General features: G+C 36.1%; 1 protein-coding gene across 1 annotated transcript in view; it reads left to right on the forward strand.

Moving 5' to 3' along the window:
• Positions 1–21,534, forward strand: part of IPO8 (importin 8) — a 47,181-nt gene that overhangs the window by 15,035 nt on the left and 10,612 nt on the right. The window contains exons 7-21 of the mRNA XM_030469096.1: positions 305–399; positions 948–1,032; positions 3,509–3,643; positions 4,474–4,573; positions 6,298–6,374; positions 7,554–7,670; positions 10,430–10,519; positions 11,188–11,353; positions 11,931–12,091; positions 12,535–12,660; positions 14,616–14,682; positions 15,268–15,393; positions 15,885–15,982; positions 16,988–17,083; positions 18,575–18,795. Of these exons, the coding sequence (XP_030324956.1) occupies positions 305–399; positions 948–1,032; positions 3,509–3,643; positions 4,474–4,573; positions 6,298–6,374; positions 7,554–7,670; positions 10,430–10,519; positions 11,188–11,353; positions 11,931–12,091; positions 12,535–12,660; positions 14,616–14,682; positions 15,268–15,393; positions 15,885–15,982; positions 16,988–17,083; positions 18,575–18,795 (1,760 nt within the window). The remainder of the gene's footprint in view (positions 1–304; positions 400–947; positions 1,033–3,508; positions 3,644–4,473; positions 4,574–6,297; positions 6,375–7,553; positions 7,671–10,429; positions 10,520–11,187; positions 11,354–11,930; positions 12,092–12,534; positions 12,661–14,615; positions 14,683–15,267; positions 15,394–15,884; positions 15,983–16,987; positions 17,084–18,574; positions 18,796–21,534) is intronic.

Consider the following 21,534-nt stretch of genomic DNA (forward strand, 5'->3'; position numbering starts at 1 on the left):
TAGTATCATGCTTAATTCTTAAGCCAGAGTGCAAGCTACTGTGTAGTATTCAGGTATATGTGGGAGGTTTCTTTTTAAAAATATGCATAATATTGAAAATTAAGGTATAGGCATTGGCACATATACAGTTATATGGAGTAGTGAAGATTTTTGAGGGTTCCCAAATGCTACATAACTGTTAATAGAACCAAAGATTTAGTCAGCAATTTGCATTTGTATTAGTTTACTCAGCAAGGAATGTATAAAGCATAATTTCTCTCAACAATACACGTAGCTAATTTAAAAGAAATATATTTATTTACAGGAGACTTTGCAAATTGATGAAGATGACAGACCGGAGCTGGTGTGGTGGAAATGCAAGAAGTGGGCATTGCATATTGTAGCTCGCCTCTTTGAACGGTAACAAACTGGTTACAAAAAACTGTAACATTACTTCAGGTGCAATTAGACAAGATCAGTCAATTTTAACAGCTCTTGGTCACTGAAGAAGTTATTCCTGCTGCTGTTTGCTGCCTTCCACCGGTCTGAGCTCTTAGTGAAATGATTTGACACTCTGAGATGATAAGAAGCTAACCCCACAGGAAAAAGTACATTTTTAATTATTTTATTTTATTTTTTACTATGTCCAGCTACAAGTGCTTTACATTCTCAAATATAAAGGCAGGGACAGATTTGAAAAGAAAGCCATAAACATGGAAGTTATAGAGCTTGCAGACAAATGGCAGCTATAGTTATAGGGCTGTAATATTGTACCTTATGATAATCTAAGAAGAGAAAAAGGAAGTGAGACATTATATGGGAAATAATGGCTTAAAGGAACTTGTGGGAGATAATACCTTTGGGGCTGGAAGACTACTCAGGGTCCTTTGTATTTTAGGAAGTGCTGTGTTTTCCTGACACTGTAGACTTCTCCAAAGTTTAATATCTGTGTTGTCATCTTTTGAAAGGTATGGAAGTCCTGGAAACGTAACAAAAGAATACTTTGAATTCTCAGAGTTTTTTTTAAAAACCTATGCTGTGGGCATACAACAGGTAAGTACAGTTCATTTGTTTCTGAATTAGATCATACTGGCTGCATAAATGTATTGCTTTTCAACAGTGTTCTCATATCTAATTCATTCATCTATATAAAAATGGTCAGGCAACTTTTCCTTTTAGTGATTGAGAAGTTCTTCACAACTCAGTGCTGTACAAATGTTTGGTTTTTTTTAAAGTGCTACAGGAAAATTCTCAGAAAAGGTGAGTGCTGGTAAACCAGTATCATCATCACCATGAATAAACATCCTAGATACAGCTGAAAGAAAAAACTATTGCTACAGAGGCCTCATATCATAGAAGGGTGTGTTTTCAGGTCAGTCTTCAGTAGACAAGCTTAGGCAAAGTAATCCATTGATAGTGTTTTATTTCAGGAAGGTACAAGCAGATTAGAAGGGGTCTGGAGAAGAGCAATAAAAGTTATTTTATTCCTGGAAAGCATATTTTATGAAAGTACAGCATAAATTCACAGTTTGAAAGGAAATTATTTTTGCTGGGGAATGCCAACTATTTGTGATTAACATGGTGTTGTGGAGACAGTGCAGTTCTGATAAAGTTACATAGAAGGGAGGCAATTCTTGTCAAAAGTTTTTTTGTGTTCTTCAACCAGCTCAGCTGTGGCCCCCTGGAAATGGGGGCATTCAGGCTTCCAGCATCTCCCAGGTTTGGTGGAGTGGCTGTAGCAACTGCATGCCTGAAAACACTGAGAGTGCTGGCTTCCAAACTCAGATGTTTTTGGCACAACTCCTCCTGTTTCTCATTCACCCTGCCATATGTGAGATGACTGGGAGTGATATTTCCCAGGTTTTTGGCTTAGCCAAAGCTCTTGAGTCTCCAGGCTTTTGGGTTCCATATTCCAAACAGGCTCATAAGATGCCAGGAGAATGCAGTACACTCTTCTGCTCATGATTCTGGACTCTTCGCCTGTGAACCTTGAAAAACACCTGGGAATGCTGTTTTCCAAGTGTCAAGTGCTTGGATAATGTGTATTTCCAAAATATTTGGCTCTACCCAGCATGCTGCCAGATGAAATATCCCTGACATGGCATCTGCAAGCTTCTTGCATTTTAAATTTCCAGTGTCTTTGATGCTGGGTGCCAGGCTGTTATTGTCACTTCAGGTTAAATTTAAACAAGATTTCAAAGTACCAGGGTTGTCTGCAAAGCAAAATTGGTTTTCTCCATAGAGTGTGACAACAGAATAATTTAGCCATCAGTGTATTCATTCTGTGCAAGTGTGTGTTAAGAACTAAGGAGAGGAATTGTTGTGGTAAGGCTGTAAGCATTGAATGAAAAGGGAAACAGTCTAGAATCTCTTCTAAACAATGTGCTGTGTTTAACTCCTGAGTAAAAAATAGAATCCTGTGGGCAGCTGTTGTTTGAAATACTTGTTGTAAGTTTGTCTGTTAAGAGATTAGGGTATAGAACAGAGAGCAGTTTAGCTTTCAAGATAAATGAACTGACCAATCTGCACAATTCTTCCATTTCTGGCTCTTAAATCAGGTTTGTCTTCTTTACTTGAATAGTTAGTAAGAATTCTAGTGTGAAATTTACATTAGTTGTTAAGTGCTGTAGTCATGCTAGGGTCTATAGGAGATACAGACAATTCTTACTCAAGGACCATATTGTATAAAAGACTTAAGGTCAAACTTGGTACTCCTACTGAAAGAGTTATGTTGAAAATAAGATTTATTATGCTATCGTTTAGAATTGTGAAGCAGAATTTTCCTTCTGAAAATACATAACTCCATCTTTTACTATGCATTGCCCTTGATATTATTGTTATTCATGTACATACCAATTCTTTACACTTGTCAACACTTAATAGTTCATCTGCCATTAGTGCAGATAAGGGCTTTGTGCTGTAGTTTTTCCTTAGTAGAGGAAGCATTATATTAAGGAAGCTTTGTGTAACAGAGTTTGTAATAGTTTGTGCTAGGTGATCTGAAAATTACAACAGGTAATTGAAGTTAAGGGGTTTGTATCTCTTCTGATGCAGAGATTTATGTGCTAACACATTTTTCTTTTCTAGTTGACTTTTTGTATTTTTATCACTGTTCTTCCAAAGTAATTTTTCTTGAGGGGCCTGTCCTTAAAAAATTGAGCAGATACCACTAACAGGTTTAGAAGCCAAACAGTTTGAAAAGCTCACTGTGCCTTTTCCTTATTTATTCCAAGTTTTTTTAAGGCATGTATAAACTGTGAGCTTGTGAACACTGAAGTGTGTCTTTGGCTTACAGTCACAGGTGATCACATGGTGAGGCTGGTGGTAAAGTTGATGCACAGTTAAATGCCTGCAGGATTAGATATTTGGTTGTTGGATCAAAGGCATTACATTGATTAGTACCACTAGTAGTTTTACTTTGCTGTAAAACTAATCTGTCCATGTACATCCACTGAAGAGGTGCATGTCTATGCATGAAGAGAGATTTTTTCATTCTTCATTTAAAAATACCAATTTGTCATTTCTTTAGGTTCTGTTAAGAATCTTAGACCAGTACAGGCAAAAAGACTATGTTGCTCCACGTGTTCTTCAGCAAATATTAAATTATCTGAACCAAGGGGTTATTCACTCCGTAACATGGAAGCAAATGAAGCCACACATCCAGGTCAGTGTATAAAACCCAGTTATAAACACTGCAAGTCATCAGATTGATTTTTTTAAAAAAACTGAAAAACCCCACCAATTTGCAGTTTTAAAGAAGGCTTCATGAATCTTTCAAGAAGCAATCCATTTGGGTAAAAAAAACAATGTTTCAATATGAATGTTCAGTATGGGTTTTTTTCCAGTATTATGACTACATTTGATTTCAAATACTGTTAACCATATTAAAGATTCTGCTCCATAAGTTCTTTTCTTTAATTATTTTTTAAGTTTGCCTGACAGTCATAATGTTTTGACTTCTAGAAAGTGTTCAGAATTTGGAACCTGGAAATTCATAGTTGATGGTAGTGCAGATACAGGGGGGAACTATAAGCTATGGGGAACTGAACTCTGTTTTTAGGATGTATTATTATAAATGAAGTAAGGAAAAGTGAGATGTGACTTTCATTAATTTATTTTTTCATGTCTTAAGTTCCCCAGCCAATGATTAAGTGGAAGGACTCGAATCCATTTTCATGTTAAGTGTTACATTGGTGAGATCCTTCTCCAGAATGTGATGTTCTGCTGTTTATAGACTATGTCCCGAAGTATATTTTGCATGTGTTACTGTATTATTATAAAGATAGATCATGTAATTACTGCTGTCTGGGACTGTTGCAGAAGGAAAGTATTTATATTGTAAGCCTATTTCTGTTAGCCAAAATAAAAGAGCACCGTTTAAAGAATTTTACTCTTTTGTAAAGTAGGCTTAGTGAGGGAGTGCACAGTGGAGGGAAGCTGTGCTGGACTTTGATTTTATGGGTACTTATGTATATTTGACTTCTCTAACATTAGAGTATAACAGAAGAAGTGATATTCTCTCTAATGTGCTACAAAGATGAGGATGAAGAGCTCTGGCAAGAGGATCCATATGAATATATCCGTATGAAATTTGGTAAATATTTGTGTTTAACATTTATTTTTTCATTCATCATAACTATATGATGTAGTCCCAATTAACAGCCTGACCACATTATTAGTGTGTGTGTTGAACAGTAGGAAGAAGAAATTTTTTGTTTCTTAAATCTCATCAGTCTGTAGTTAAAGGAAGAAGGCAGATCAAATGAGTTTTGTCCATTTGGCTATTAGCTTTAAACTAAAAATTCTCCTAATTCTCCTAATTGTTTTTTTTTTTCTACTTGTCATGTGCTCAGTGCAAATAGACTTGCTTGTTCACTTTTTAATGCCAGTTTCAGAATGGTGAATTGTAGGTGTGCCAGTTGTCTGCAGCTTCTTGCAGCTCTCACTTTGACCAGAAGAGGCCTGACTTGCTCTTTCTGTATTGAAAATTGTTAATGACTTCAACATTTTATTCGCCAGTTATTACTAAATTGTAAGATTAGATTTATGTAATATATCAAAAGATGTAGTGCAAATCTTGTGAATATAATATATATATTATATATTTATTTTATATATATATATATATATATATGTATGTCTACATTATGGACTATATTGTGAATAATTACTTTTATTAAAAGATGTCATTGAAAAAGAGAAGCATAATTTAAAAATTTAGCTAAGAAAACCCTGTAAACCAGGCACCACAGAGATACATAGCATTTGGAAGTTTTTAATTACTTGATTTGGGATTAATAAATATGAAAATAGAATTTAAATGCTTGTGGAGTAATTTTTTAAATTTGGAGAGTTGTTACACAAAAAATCCAGATCCATAGTTGATCACTGGGGTACAAATAAGTTGCTGATGTTTCTTGTATGAATTCACTTCTTTTTGTGTGAATACTGAATCCTATTTGGATATGTAGCTGAGACAGTTAAATACAGATCTAAGTTACATTGTGGAAAGTAAAAAAAACCAATAAAGCAGGAAAGAACATTAAATTGGAGTTTAGTGAGACACATTAGGGTTTGGAATAAGAATTCCAGTAGTCTGGTAGTATTTCTTAATCATGTTTTGTCTTCAAGTTCTCAGGACAATTTCACGTGCAATTTTGACCCCATTTCAGGATCACCTTTTTAGATCTTTACATTTAATTAAATCTGTGTAGGAATGTTTGAATTAAAACATCTTTAAAACATGACAGCAAAGATTTTTTTCCTAAAATATACATTTTGTTTTCAATATGATTAAAGGAGGTTTTCTTTTAATGAGTGAAGCTAAAAGCTTCAGCTTTCAGCAGATTTCATGCTACCCCAGATCCAAGTAGTTTTTGCATACAAAAAGTTTCCCATGAGGTTTTAATAAAATCAAGCCAGAAATGTGTACATATGGTATGCAGATGGTACTGGAATGTATTGTTGTTCTTCCTATAGTGTTTTTAATTAAAAAAGCCAGTTTTTTTCATTCCTTAAATACGTGGTCTCAAGAGAATTAATGAATAAATAATGCATTCCTAATAAAGGGAATGATGAGTGTTCAGTAGATTTGAAATGCAAGAAGTAAATGCCTTCACAAGCTGCATGACATAAGCCTTGGGTCTGACTCTTTAACCATGAAGTGAAGACAACTGTGTCATTAGTTTTGAGGTTATGTATTCACTCTAACTTTGTGATATCACAAAACCAAGGTGGTTTATGAAAATTTTAGTACAGGCTCATTCAGAAAGCAAAATATGGTTTTTTGGCTTTTTTTCTTTTTTTCTTAATTGTTAGATGTATTTGAGGATTATGCATCCACTACCACAGCAGCACAGAATCTCCTTTATACAGCTGCAAAGAAGAGAAAAGAGGTATGGAACTAGTGGGTTTTAATTACTTGAAGTTTCCTTAGTAATGTTATTTTCCCTTAAATTTGAAGATACTGCAGGAAGCTAATTGTGAAGAATCTACATGCTAATGTTTAGTTTACTCTTTCCAGGCTCAGTGCTATCAATTTTGGGAGAATTAAAATATGTGTGTATGTATAAATAAATCTGAATTCCTCTTGTAGGTTTAAAATTGACCTGCCACATATGAACTGAGTAATACTGGATGTACTGGTATTTTCCCAAGTTTACAAACAGTGTCTGTCAGGACTGTTCTGAGCTTCCCAAACTGTAGCAGTGGGAAAAGTGACCCTGATTCTTACTAATTTTCACTGATGCTATTGTTGACAGCACTGAAATTAGCAAGACTGAAACCAGTTTCATACAACTGCTCTTTAGCTGAGGGCATAACTTTTTTGTAGATCTCTCTATACTTACAGTATACTTACAGTATAGGAAGTACTTGGACAAGCCCTGGAAAGCATAGGTTGGTTTGGTAAAGCTGCAGACTTTTTCTCTGGGTACTGCTTCAACATCTAGTAAACATGGAGCTCCATTTCCAGATGTGTTTTCAGAGAAGAGCACAGTCCTTACATCAGGTGGAATAGCCTATGACCTTTCCACTGCTTTATTGTCAAAACAGTCCTTCCCCACCAACCTTCTCATTTTCATAATTGGTACTGAGAACATAAAAATGTCATACTGCCAAAATCAACAGATTAAAATAAGTTTATGAGGTTTTAGTCCAAGCTGTTCTTGAATATGCATGTGTTTATACACTTATGTATACATTCATATTTATTTATATATGTGTGAGACAAGCCAGAAGAGAAGTTAAGGGAAAAAAAAATGAGTGAGGTACTGTTTGAGCCTCTTCCCTTTTCATCACCTTTTTTGATTTGCCTCAAGGCAAAACCAAAAGCACCTTATTTACTATCACTAGTGTGAAATTTCAAGGATATTAATTTAAGTTTGACAAGTTTGGCTGAAAAGTTTGAAAAAGGAACTTCTGAATTTTAACTATGAAAAGATGCACATAGTGCCTCACACTTGCATCAGCCCCATAAAATTTCTATTTTAACACATCATATGAATTTTTTAGCATAAACAATGCTATTAAAATAATTTGACAAAAGGAGATTGTGTATTTTCTGTCTCACGTAGGTATTACCAAAAATGATGGCTTATTGCTACCAGATTCTGACAGAGCCAAACATTGACCCAAGGAAAAAAGATGGAGCTTTGCATGTTATAGGATCCCTAGCAGATATTTTACTGAAGGTAAGTGGATAAAGAAGTGAAAAATTATTGTAATTCTTATTATCAACTGCCATTTCCAATAAAAAAAATCTTAACATATAAAGCATGGCTACCCCTTAGCCATGTTTATAAAGTCTGGAAAGAGATCGTGCTGTGCAATATGAATGTGAGGGTTTGTTTCTTTAAAATTATTAACATTCTTTCCTGGGTTTTATAGTCCCATTTTGTAGGCAGATTTTTCTTCTCAAGTTTCTCCAAAGCTCTGTTTGTTTGCTACAGAACAGTCTCCTGGTCCTCTCCCGATGTTAAAAAGGGTGTTAAAAAAGCAAACATGCATTCCATCAGTAACATTGCCTATGGTTCTTCAGCAAACAACACTCCCCACCCCCAACAGCCTGCACTATTGTGGGCTTCTTCTGGTTCCAGAAAAGTGTTTACTTACCATGTTGCAGGAATGTTTTGTCTAACTTTCCAGCTTTGTTACCTGCAGTGTGTGCCTTTAAGTCTTATTTCATCAGCCAGTTGGGAGTTTAAATGGAAAGAGCACAGAGTTTCTGTCCTTCCTTCATTTTTGCCCTCTCTCCATGTCAAAAGTAACTGCCAAAAAGTCATCACTTTTAATGTAAGAATGGCAGCCTTGTGCTGGAAGTTTCCTTTTCAAAGTAATTTATTTTATGTGAGTGGTGTCTCTGTGCAGGATGTACATTTACGAGCAACATCTTGCCTACATTTGCCATCTATTTTTAGCTAAGGTACCAATCCACTGTCTGATCTAAAATCCCAAAACATCAGTAACTGTTCCTAAATTTGTTTACATTATATTGGATTGTAACCCTTGTGCCGGAGTACAGCAGTGTGAAAGAGGGAGGCATTGTTTGTGTTGTTAGGAGCCTTTCATATAGACTGGCATTTTCAAAAGCCATTTATATCTGTCCTGAGAGAAAAAGGGATTTATTCCAATATACAGCTCCCATTTGAATCTTTTCAGTCTTGAAACATGAGCTTTTACTATACTTTAAAGGAGATTAATAATCCCCAGACACTGCAGACTTGTCTCAACTCTGAATCTCTTGTTTGGGATTTGGCTGGTTGAAAAATTCCATGAAGTGTTTCTGCATAAAATACTTACTTTGTAAGTGTTTTCTGGCTGGTGAGGTGACTGAGGTATAGACTGTAAGGAGCTCATAGACACACCTTGCCTTAGCTACCTGGCTCTCCAGAGTGGTTCCAGTTTAATACATGCAAACCTCTGCCCTGTGTGTACTAGGTAGAATACTTTTTCCTTCTCTCTGTTTTTTGTCTGCTTAACTCTTGATCTGCCTCTCTGAAGGCTGGGGAATCAGTGTGGGGAAAAAAGGATGTAGGCATTGGTGATAATAAAATCATAGAATGGTTTGGGTTGAAAGGGACCTTAAAGATCATCTAGTTCCAGCCCTACTGCCATGACCAGAGGCACCTTCCTCTAGATCAGGTTGCTGAGGGCCCCATCCTATCTGGCCTTGAACACTTCCAGTGAGGAGGCATCCACAACCTCCCTGGGCAACCCTCACAGTAAAGGATTTCCTTCTAATATTTAATCTAAATCTCCCCTCTTGAAGTTTAAAACCACTGCCTTGTGTCCTCTCACTACACACACAGGTGCAAAAAGTCCTACCCCACCTTTCTTGTAGGCCTTCTTCTGGTATTGGAAGGCTGCTGTAAGGTCAACTTGGAATCTCCTTCAGGCTGAACAACCCCAGGTTCCTCAGCCTGTCTTCACAGGGGGGGTGCTTCAGGCCTCTGATTGTTTGGTGACTCTCCTCTGGACACATTCCAGGAGCTCCATGTCCTTCTTATGCTGGGGACTCCAGCACTGGACACAGCACTCCAGGTGGGGTCTCACAAGAGCAGAGTAGAGGGGGAGAATCACCCCCCTTGACCTGCTGTCTGTGCTTCTTTTGTTGCAACCCAGGACATGGTTGGCTTTCTGGGCTACAAGCACACACTGGCAGCTCATGTTGAGCTTCTGGTCTGTCATTTCCCTCAAGTACTTCTCCTAAGGGCTGCCATCAATCCTTTCTCCTACCAACCTGTATTTGTGGTTGAATGCATTGAATGCCCCTGTTCACCTTCTTCCTATCTTAACCAATGAAACATTCTTTTAGATAGTAACACAGTTCCCAGAATATAATTTCTCTAGTATCCTGGGTCTATAGATGCTAGGAAAGCCCCAGGATGGTCCATGCTGACCATCCTGGCTTCCTATGTATACTGTGGGATTTGTCAGTGAAAGATTTGAGTAGTGAAAGAAAATTTTCATCCAGTATACTTCTCCAACCAAAGAGATTTTGATCACAAAGGAATTATCTTAGTTCATTAAGAAACAGGAAAAAAGATGCGAGTTATTGTTGTAGTGGATAAAATAATTAGTTTTGATGCTTACAGTAACAGCAGGTCATTTGAAACTCAGATCCGTTTCATACTAAGCTTATATTTATCTGCAGATATGAATGTACTCCTTTGTAGGAAGATTGGAGGTACTAGGTAATTGATCATAATTAATTTTTAACAGAAATCATCTGGAATAATTTTGCTTAAAGACAATGAAATGCCAGTATACAGTGTTGTAATGAGTAACATAGAGTTGAACATTAATATGTACAGTTCTTTCGCTTATTTTAACTTTTACTACATAGGCAAATAATTTTATTCCCTGTGGTTGAGATATGAAATCAGTTATTTGCTATAATGATATATGTAAATTGAATGGTCTCCAAAACTGAATTTTTTTACACCAACAGAAGAGTGTCTTCAGGGATCAAATGGAGCTGATGTTACAGAATCATGTATTTCCATTGTTCATGTCTAACTTGGGGTACCTCAGAGCTAGAGTAAGTTTACCACTTACATCAATGTCAATATTTTCCATATTTCTTTCAGTTTGATTTCATTATGTATGTTAATGAAAGAAACAAAGGAAATACATAGTAAAATTTCAAATACTGACCTTGTATGTTCATTTTTCAGCCTTTTTGAGTTAAAAAATGAGTTGTCAGCTAAATGAATTGATGGAAAGTCTGTTGTGTTATTGTTTACCTCTTCAATCAGACTGGAGAATTTGAGCAGTGGTTGTGACCATTTTTCATTAGCAGATCTCAGTTATGAGAGTCGTTGGATGGCTGTGAAGAATAGGTAGGATTTCCACAGAGTAGATAATGCCAGTTTGATTTTAGCTTGGTGAAGATCTGAGGGTGCTCATGTCAGTCATAAACAAACAGCTAATTTACCTTCATTTTTGTTATGATATTTTTTTCCAGGAGGGACAAAACTATGAATTCCAGTTATGTAGATACTGAATTTATTGGAATTTGGGCAAAAAAACCCCAAAAATTGCTTGGGTGCAAAAACTGTTACATTTCCTGTAGGAATACACCATAATTAGGAGGGGAAAAAAAGTAATGCATGAAAACAGAGACATAGTTAACACTGGGTTTGAACTGGTTAAAAAATGCTAAAAATTGCAGTAGTCCTTAACTTGCCTTTTGTTCTTGTTATTCAGTCCTGTTGGGTACTTCATTCATTCAGTGCTTTGAAATTTCACAATGAGCTAAATTTGAGGAATGCAGTGGAGTTGGCAAAGAAGAGCCTGATTGATGATAAGGAAATGCCTGTGAAAGTAGAGGCAGCAATAGCTCTTCAGACATTAATAAGCAACCAAGAGCAAGGTAAGCTACAGGTATTCATCAGCTGTGTACACTGATTTTTTGTTTGTTTGTGTTTATTTCTTAGATGAGGATGTTGGTGAAGATTTACGTAAGAATTGCTGTAATTTAAAGATAAATATTTCAGAACATCTCATGTTTAGACATCTTAACTTGATCATTTGTTACTGTGTACATCCCAGAATTGTGACTTCAAGTTTTTAGGGCAGTTTTCTGAACAAAAGAACTTAGAATCAACATATTTCTTTGAATAAAGTAAATAGCACCTGTCTTGGGTTTTCTTTATTAAAGTGAAGTAGTGTGTATGCTTAAGAACAAATGCTGTATGAGCATGAGGGTATATATTCCCCCAAAGCAGTGGATTTTTGCTGTAAATGACATTTTAGTATTGCAGGTGGTAAATGTACAGTTTATTTATTCTGTTAATCTACTTGTTACAGGGGGTTTTTTGGGGTTTTTCTTAGCAATTTGAGATTTACAAAATTGTTTGGTTCAAGAGTCAGCAATTACCTAGTCATTACTGTAAATTTGTGTTCACGGATGGTTGACTTAACCTAGTTTCAATTGTTTTTTTTTTCAGCCAAGGAATATGTGAAGCCTTATGTAAGGCCAGTTATGCAGGAGCTCTTACACATTGTTAGAGAGACAGAAAATGATGATCTTACTAATGTAATCCAGAAGATGATCTGTGAGTACAGTCAGGAAGTAGCTACTATCGCCATAGACATGACTCAGCATCTGGTAAGAGGCAACAGTAAAATAGCATTCTAGTCAGAAGCACATGGCCAATTTGTAAACATTTCATTAACTTCTTGGAAGTGCACACTGTTTAAAGTACTCTCTGTAAAGATCCCTCTATAGTATTCACATTATTATTTTTTTTTCCTCTATGGAGCATCTTTAAAACCCTCAGATTTCTCAAAGATACTAAATTTTGTCACTGGTTTTAATAAGCCAAGCTCTAATATTTAACATTTCAGATGATTTCACCTAGCCAGACTTCTCAAAAAAAGAAGATTTTTAATTTTCTCTTTTCCCCTTTCAAAAGTAAGGAACATCTTGTTCAGTGCTGACAGCTCTTAGAGATAAGGCATTGCTGCTGTTACTTTCTGGGGTTTGCATGAGAAATTAAAAATGTGAGTTTGCTCTTGAATGTCAAATTGGCTCTTTTTTTTTTTTCTCAGGCTGAAATATTTGGTAAAGTACTTCAGAGTGAGGAATATGAGGAAGTGGAAGACAAAACAGTTATGGCCATGGGCATCTTGCACACAATTGATACTATCCTTACAGTTGTGGAAGATCACAAGGAGGTGAGATTTTTCTCGTTTGTCTTTTTTCCTGCTGTTCTCTCATGCCTTTCATACATGACAGGCACTTCTCTGTATATTGCATCATTTGAGTTGACATAAATGTGCATTTACTACAGCAGAAAAATGAGTTAATACCAAGTCATCTCTGAAAAATTTGAATTTAAAGCCCAGTTAGCTGTTTAGCTCTTATCTTCAAGGGGAATTTATAACCTGAAGGTAAAATCTTTAGCCCTTATTCTGATAAACACTTAATCAGATAATTGTATTACAGGCTGTTAAAATGAATTTTAGGGAGAAATCACAGAATCATAGAATGGTTAGGGTTGGAAGGGACCTTAAAGAGCATCAAAATCCAACCCCCATGCATGGGCAGGAACAACTCCCACTAGACCAGGCTGCAGAAGGCCTCATCCAACATGGCCTTAAATACATCTGGGAAGGGAGTGTCAACAACCTCCCTAGAAAACCTCTTCCAATGTCTTACTACCCTCATAATAAAGAATTCCTGATATCTAACCTAAACCTGAATATTTTGCATAAGGCTGATTTGTTACATTGGTGACTCATATTTTGTTGTTTGCCCAGCAGTTTCTTGAATAGAATTCCTAGGAATTAGTTTCCCAGTTGTGGTGCAATGTAAGTCTGTATTTCTGCTCATAGTAACTGGGCTGACTGAGGTAGGAAATTCTGTGACTCACCAGAGAGGCAAAGTCTCTCAGTAACTTTAAGCTCAGTTGGCACAGAAGTTCTGTGTCCCAGATTCTTCTGTTTTCTCGATGTAAAATAAGAATGTTTCATTGTAAGTTTGAAATTTTTAAACGAAGCTTATAATTAAAATACTAATTATTTTCTCATAAGGCCGTATTGTCCTTCTGGATTTCAAAACATCTTTCATTTCTTCACAAAAAGCCTCTGCATCTTTTGAAACCTAAAATGAAATCTGGTAGCTAAGCTGAGCACCAGGAATAATAGTCTAAAGTAGATCTTCAAGTTTTAGCCTAGAAAAACCTTTGGGGCTGAGGATTCTTGGTATAAACTTTGTGGCTTGCTTGTCTGTTGTGTGAAGTGCAAACTAAAATATTGTGTTCTTCATCTGAGGCTCTTAAATAATTTTGGAATTGATCTAAATGTTATAGAAATGATACATGAGGCTGAAAAGTCCTTAGAAATTAATTTTCCTGTCACCATTAAGCATGGGGAGAGTTTAGGAGAAGGTAACATTTGAGTTAAGGGTCTGTTGGTAAGTGGAGGAGTCTTCCATCAACATACTTCATCCGTTTGCTAGAATTAGACCAGAAAGTCTGATATCCTACAAGATTATGTCTGGAATGGGTGACCTGTAGTAATTACATCAATTTTCTGTATTTGCTTGTTTTAATTAGGCTTATGATGTATCAATTTAGTTCTGCTTGTGATTTAGTTTAATTCATAAATACAGTGTCTGTGTCCAACATGGCAAGGCTGAATCCTGTCTTGGACACTTACATGCTCCCAGTTTCTGCAGGCATTCCTCTTGCTGAGCCTACTCTGGGAAGCTCTCCATAGACCTTAGACAAAATCTTCTCTCCCTTTCTTCCTTTTAATCTATTCTACTTCAAAGATTTTGGACAGACGCTTTATCTCAAACACTTGGACTACAGTGTTACTTTATATCCAGGCAGGACAACAGATACAGTTTTTGCTAGAACCCATAGAACAACCATAAAATAATATTTTTTTAATTTTATTTTTTTAAAAAATTGAAAATGCTGTGACAAGTTTTCAAGCAATACCCTTATTTAAAATTTGAGTACTAACATTGTGAGACCGTATTGTGTAATATTGTAATAATGCAGCATTTAAAAAGTGATAAAGACCTTTTTGCTTTGAAGAACTTCTTAGACTAAGTCAAATACATTGACTAAATTAGTGCATTTCTATGTTTTCAAATAAACTTCTTTATGTTTTTATTTCAGATAACTCAACAGCTGGAGAGCATTTGTTTACAGATCATTGGTCTTGTTTTACAGAAACATGTTATTGGTATGTTTTAGTGATGATTCTTAGAAAAACATTACATGTTTTTGCATTTACAAAATCCTTCTATTATTACAAACCATACTATCATCCTGAAGAGAACTTAATCTTCTTTTGTGTGTGTGTGTTTCTTTAAAGAAAAAAAATACATTAATTTTCAGTTATGACTTGTGAACCAGAAGAGATCAGGAGAAACCAGTAAGGCCTTTAAGAAAATACAGGGGTTGAGAGAATAAAATTGTTTTCCAGTAAATAATTTAGAAGAATGTCTTTGATATGATGCCAATATGTCCTTCTGGTGTGCATTTATAAAAAAAAAATTACACATGTTATTGCAACTATTTCCAACATAAGTCCCATCTAAAAAGAGCATTTTCCAGTTTGCCCTATATTATTAGTAATAATAATTAGTAACTATATATATAGCTATAGTTATATAAATATATATATACTATACATATATACTATTTACTGCTAGTATAATTAGTAACTATTGATTTAGTTACCAATTGCTTTTTTTCAGATTTCAGGGTATTTGCAAGCTAACTTTGTTTTTAAAACACCCTACTTCAAATTGTTTCTCCTTTCTAGAGTTTTATGAAGAAATTCTCTCCTTGGCCTACAGCTTGACATGCCAGATGATTTCACCTCAGATGTGGCAGCTTTTAGGCGTTCTGTATGAGGTTTTCCAACAGGATTGCTTTGAGTACTTTGCAGGTATGATCACTTCTATTCTATTGGTATTTCCACTGTTTGGGAATTCATCTCTAAAACCCACCTTAATAAGGGTTGCTTCCATTTAGTGCCTTGGTTTAAAATTGTCATGTATTTGAGTCATGCCCTGACCGTCTGTTTAGTGTGGGAGTGTAAGAGGAGCATATTTAAGTAGGACAAGTGTGTTCAAATCTGTCGGTGTGATCAGCTATTGTAGGAGGTCGTGAACTCAGAGGAAGCTGAAGTAGAAAATGTGAAACTACAAATTAATTCATTAAAACACAATCCTGTTCTACTTTCCTCTTCTGAGAACGCATCCTACGTGGTGTATTTCATGAAGAATTTTGCTAGAAAAGACTTTTTCAGAGTTTGAATTTCCAACTTTAGCCAAGAATCTGAGTTAATGAATTCTGTTACAGGACTGTAGCCTCACTGGTTAGCACTTTCATCGATGAGTTTATAATTTTTTCTGTTTTGCATTCCCTTTTCTGCAGATATGATGCCTCTCTTGCATAATTATGTGACCATTGACACTGATACTTTACTGTCTAACCCAAAGCACTTAGAAATCATTTACGCCATGTGTAAAAAGGTAAGGCCTCTGATTCTTACCCTTGTGCTTATCACTGGTGCTTCAGACTCAGAGTAGCAGAGCAACCTGCACATGCCAGGTGGTGGCCAGTCACTTCAGAACAAAATGAAATTTGGTCTTGGCTCAGTTCTGAGTACACATAGCACCTTCACACTTTTAAAGTGACGTGCTTTTTAAAACATTACATGCACAGAGCTGTGTGGGAGAAAGTTGCTGTTTGTCTTGACTCTCTCCTATGAAACAGCTATTTTGGTAAGTAAGGAATTAATGAAGCCTGATTTCCATGTAAAGTGTATCTTGTGATTGCATTCTCTAGCTGTCAGCTAAGGTGAGAACTCATCTGAAGTTCTTCCTACTTTTATGATGTTTCTCTTTTATGCTGATTCCGTATTGTATAGTGAAGTATGAGGTCACTCTGCTGCCTTTCCCTGCTTTTGGGCATTTTAAAGTGTAAGGCACCTGCCTACCTGCTTTTTTTTAAAGTAACTTACGGAATTTGATTATGCTTGTGAATTCTGCTTCTTTGTCAGGTTTGATTGACACTGACCATAGGGTTGAAAAGTACTGAGAAGAAGTGGTTTCACATAGTGATTTCATACATCTTGGTTTTTAATCAGAACCTAGCCTAGAGATGGGACTTCACTTTGCCAGGTTCTTAATCTGCTAGTGTCTATTAGAACTGAAGTTAAAAAAAAATTTTGGAAAACATAAATTATTTTTATAAGTAACATTTCCTTTAAAAAAGGGAAGGAGATGACATGTGAAGAATACTAACAGAACTATAGGAATTCCCTCTAAGTTTTTTATTTAATCTTTAGCCACTTATCCTTGTTTAGGTCCTGTAGAGATAATTTTTTTATGTGTCTAAATTCCTCACAAAATGTAGCATGAATAGATACGTACATGCCATGTAGAAGTTTTTGATGTATGCAGGTACTGGTGCACTTGCTTTCAAAGTTGTTTTAGTGATTAATAACTGGTTAACTAAATTGTTATCCTCTTTAGGTATTAACAGGAGATGCAGGAGAAGATGCAGAGTGCCATGCAGCCAAACTCCTGGAAGTAATTGTTCTTCAATGCAAAGGGCGGGGTATTGACCAGGTGATATATATTGAGCAGGTTTTCTCTTTTATGTATATGATTCCTGAGAAAAGCAGTTGAAATGAGAGAATTTGAGGTAAAAGTAAAGAGTGGAAATAGGGAGAAGTAAAGTAGGAAGAAGTAAATCAGCTGAGGAGAGTTTGTAAGATGTTTTTTTGGTTAGTTGATTTGTTGATTTTTGATGTGTTTGAGGTTACTGGGCATGACAGAGTGAATGTAGAGTGAACGATAAGGATATAGAGTATGGTGTACAGGGTTGTGGTTTTTTCTTTTTTTTTCAAGTAGGATTTCTCTTTTCATGCAAAATATACATAAGTAAAATTATTGTGGCTGAGAGGTTAACTATACATATGCAGCTACTGAAGTTACTTTTCCAAGAAATTTGAACTGGGTCCTTTTTAATATTTTTTAATTACTTGGTGCATTGGGAAGTGAAGAATTTTAGTGTGGTTGGATTGTGATTGCTGGAAAAATCACAATCACAATTTCTTAGTTTCTTAGAACATGCTTTTAAGCAGTCTTTTTCTTATAAATGGCTAAATTCTGGTCTCATGTTTTGCATAGCACTCCAGCCTAAAATACTTTAGCATACCATATTTGATGTTGCCATAGTTCAATCCATAGTCTTCAGTGATAATTTTTCAGTTAATTTCACTGAAACTAATTTAACTTCACTAATGTAGAACTCAAGTCATTGGAGATAAAGTTCCTTGGAAGATTCTACTTTTAAAAGAAAACTGGAAGACATTGAAGTGAATTATATGCATTTGCACTGAAATAAGTATGTGTTGGAATGCTTACATGAGCTTCACAACTCTGTGAACTACAAAAGTTGCACACTGAGCTGGAACTCATAATCTAAAACATTCATAATGCTTCCTAAACTATCATAAGGCATAAATCTGCATGTTGAAATATACCTAGATGTTTATTTGTGTAGAAATTTGTATACTGGCTCTTACCTGAATAAACTCACTCATTTCATACCTTTGTAAGATATTTAACATCACTTTACGTTTTATTACATCTTTTTCTAGCATATTTGGGTAATTTTATTTTTAAGACCTGCTAGTTTTGAAATTACTGAGTATCTTTCTTCAAAGATGAGAATAACTTTGGTTTCTTTTCTAAATCTCTTATACCAGCTAGAACAAATTCTTCCAAGTGGCCACAAATATTCTCCTCTGTGCTGAGAATAACATTGGCAATTTTTAGCTCAGATGTGTTGGGGAAGATTTAAAAGCATGTAATCAGAGGCTTAAAATGCTGTTATACTGGGAAGTGAACAGAATGGGTTCCCAGGTTATAGCTGGACTTATTTTAACTCTGGAGATCAGTTCTGATAAAAGTGTTTTAAACTTTTGTATAATCTGGTAGCTGTACTTCTGTCAAGAAAGGTCCCTTCCAACCTGATACTCTGTGCTTCTGTGATCCTATATATAATGCTCATTTGTTTGTTTCTTTCTTTCTCCTTTAAATTTACATGCCCAGTGTATTCCACTCTTCGTGGAGGCTGTTCTGGAGCGGTTAACCAGAGGAGTGAAAACAAGTGAGCTTCGTACCATGTGTCTTCAGGTTGCCATAGCTGCACTCTACTACAATCCTGACCTACTTCTGCACACCTTGGAAAACATCAGATTTCCACACAATCCTGAGCCCATCACTGCACAGTTCATAAACCAGTGGATGAATGACACAGACTGTTTTCTTGGGTAAGCATTGTGGTTGGTTTTGTGGTTTTTTTTTCTTTTAAAAGTCCTCGATTTGGTTTGTTGTTGGTTTTTTGGTTTTTTTTTTGTTCACTTCTGTTTATATCTCTAGTCATGTTGGTGAAAGACTTTCAGTCTTTGGTTACAGTAGTCCACACCAGGCCTAATTGTTGTGATGCCATTAAAGGTGACTTATGTCCATAAACTTTTCCAGGTTGTGTTGAGCTATATGCTTAACTTTCTGTGTTGTGAGGATACAAGGTTATAATACATACATTTTTGAGAATTCTTTTAAAATTCTTAATCACAAACTGTCTGCTTCTCCAAGAGAAGGTCCAGCATGCATTGAGGGTAGTATTCAGAGCTGACCAGCAAGACTTCAGAAAGATGTTAGCTTCTTTTTCTGAAACACTGTACAGATATCTTCTGTTCTTCATTTTATATTTAACTTATTAAATATAAAAACTTATTTTATATTTAACTTATTTTATATTTAACTGCTCTATTTAATGTAAAAAAAAAAAAGTTATTCTGTCCAGTCCCACAGTCCAATTTTAATCCCTGTCAGCTGTTTGTGATAAGTTGCATATTAATCATTATGGCACTGATGGACTGACTGTTCAGCATACCCCTGAACCTAAACTTCATTCAGACCTCCCTTGAACATGTGGGTACACTGCACTAGTGTGAACTTGGGCCAGAGATGAACATTGGTAAAATAAATGAATGTGGACAAAGCCTGTCATGGCATAGCTCAGCCTGCACTTGATGCTGGGAGGATGGGAAGCCCAGTGCTTGACAGTGCTTGCCTCTCAGCTGAGATGTGTCTGACTGTGAAATTCCAATCCACTTAAGGGCAAAGCAGACAGCCAGATGTAGTTAACAGCTACCTCTCACCTTCCTGCTGTGAATTATGTTTTGTCATCAGAGGCTGACATCTGCCTGCAGGTGTACAGATGGGCTTAGAACACGTCTTCTCTGTGCATAGTCTATACCAACAGACTAAGTGAAGTGTCAGCGTGTTAGGAGTCAGGCCATGAATGAGGATGGGCTGAGACAGGCAGCTCTTGACCCATAGATACATTCCAAATTTTAGGTTTCCTGTCTGGTTCCTACTGGTACAGTCCTGTCTTTCCAATTCTGAACAAGTCTCTAGGGGGCTTCTTATAGATGGTTTATCCACTCCTCAGTCATCCGAACAGCTTTTCTCCATAACAATTCTTATTTGAGTTAATCTTCCCTGAACAGAATTGTCTGCCATCTTGGGAGGGCTTCATTATTTCTCAGAGTCCATCCTGAATTTAGAACTGTGTGTTGTGCATTATAGCACTTCATTACCTTTTTCATAACAGTAATAATGAATCCATATCAATCAACAACCAACTGGCATATGCAGGTTTTGCTCTCAGCATGTCCTCTGTGGTATTTTTAAAGCACATACCAAGTATACATGGTAAAAATTGTTTTCCTCCCTCCTCTAAGTACATAATTCAGTGAGATGAGGATAGAAGTGCAGTATTTTGTGGAACTGCAGCATAGACTGCCTTATTTCAGGTCTGCATGTTAATTCTGGCTGTTCTACTGGAATGAAGATCACTTGGAGATACAAGAGATATTGACTGATTTCATGTATGCAGGCTTTGTGCAGATTCCTCATTTGTGTCTCAATTTGAAAGTATTACTATAGCAGTCTCTCCATGAAGAAAAAAAAATTTAGAAGTTCTAAATTAAAGAGATAAAAAGTGGTTAAAGTGTCTCTTATTCATTATAGCAAAAATGATACTTCATATTATCACAAGTGTTCTGACTTCCACCTGCTGCGTATACAAAATATCTACAGCAAATGCTGTATCTTAACGTAAATACCCACCGTATCAATTAGAGGTGTTATTTGAATCAGTGACAAAGATGGCACGAGGGACCCAGTGTCCCTCATTTCTTTTGGCATGCCAGTGGCTGAAAAATGGCACCTTTAAGTCTACCTCTCTCACACTTGTGCTAATCGTATTGTTAGTTAATGAATTATTTTTATATTTACTGACTTCAGAAAAGAACAAGACATTCTAAGCTTTCTATGCATGGGGTTTTTTTACTTTTTACAGCTGAAGCAAAGTTCTCAAGATTGAGCTCCTTGTGCTGTCATTTTTTTTCTACTGCATACCAAATGCTGAATGCATACAGAGACAGTATGAAAGATGATATTCCCTATAGGTGGTAAACTTGTCATTCCTTTTTTAAAAGAAATAAAAAAGGCAACAGATTTATAGCCTTAAACAGTTCATTCAGGAGCCTTGAATGAGAAACCAGCCAGATCCAGAGGGGAAAAATGCCACAGATCTGACTAGACTCCAACTTCAAGATCTCCAGTGAGCAGCATACTTTCAGGTTTTTTGTGTGGCTTTTCAAAAAGCATCAGCTGCTCCTACTACTGTTCAAATAACTTCTGCAGAGCTGAGATGAAATTTGACAAAGCCTGTGAAAATGAAACACGGATGTCATCCCACTAGATTCTGTTCACACTGCACTTGAAGGGCAGCAGAAAATTAAAATGTATCTCTTTGACTGGCTGCTACCAACACTGAAATAAATATCTATAATATTGCTTAAGTCTAAAAATCTTCTTTCAGTGCTGTCTCCCCAGTATGTGGCTTTCAGCTGTGGAGTTTTTGCTATAGTACTGTCTTCAGGCACTGTGATGTGATATGATTGTGATGTGATGTAAGGGACTTTCTTCCTTTCCCT

Source organism: Calypte anna, chromosome 1 (genome assembly GCF_003957555.1).
Source record: "Calypte anna isolate BGI_N300 chromosome 1, bCalAnn1_v1.p, whole genome shotgun sequence".
In the NCBI taxonomy this organism is placed as follows: domain Eukaryota; kingdom Metazoa; phylum Chordata; class Aves; order Apodiformes; family Trochilidae; genus Calypte; species Calypte anna.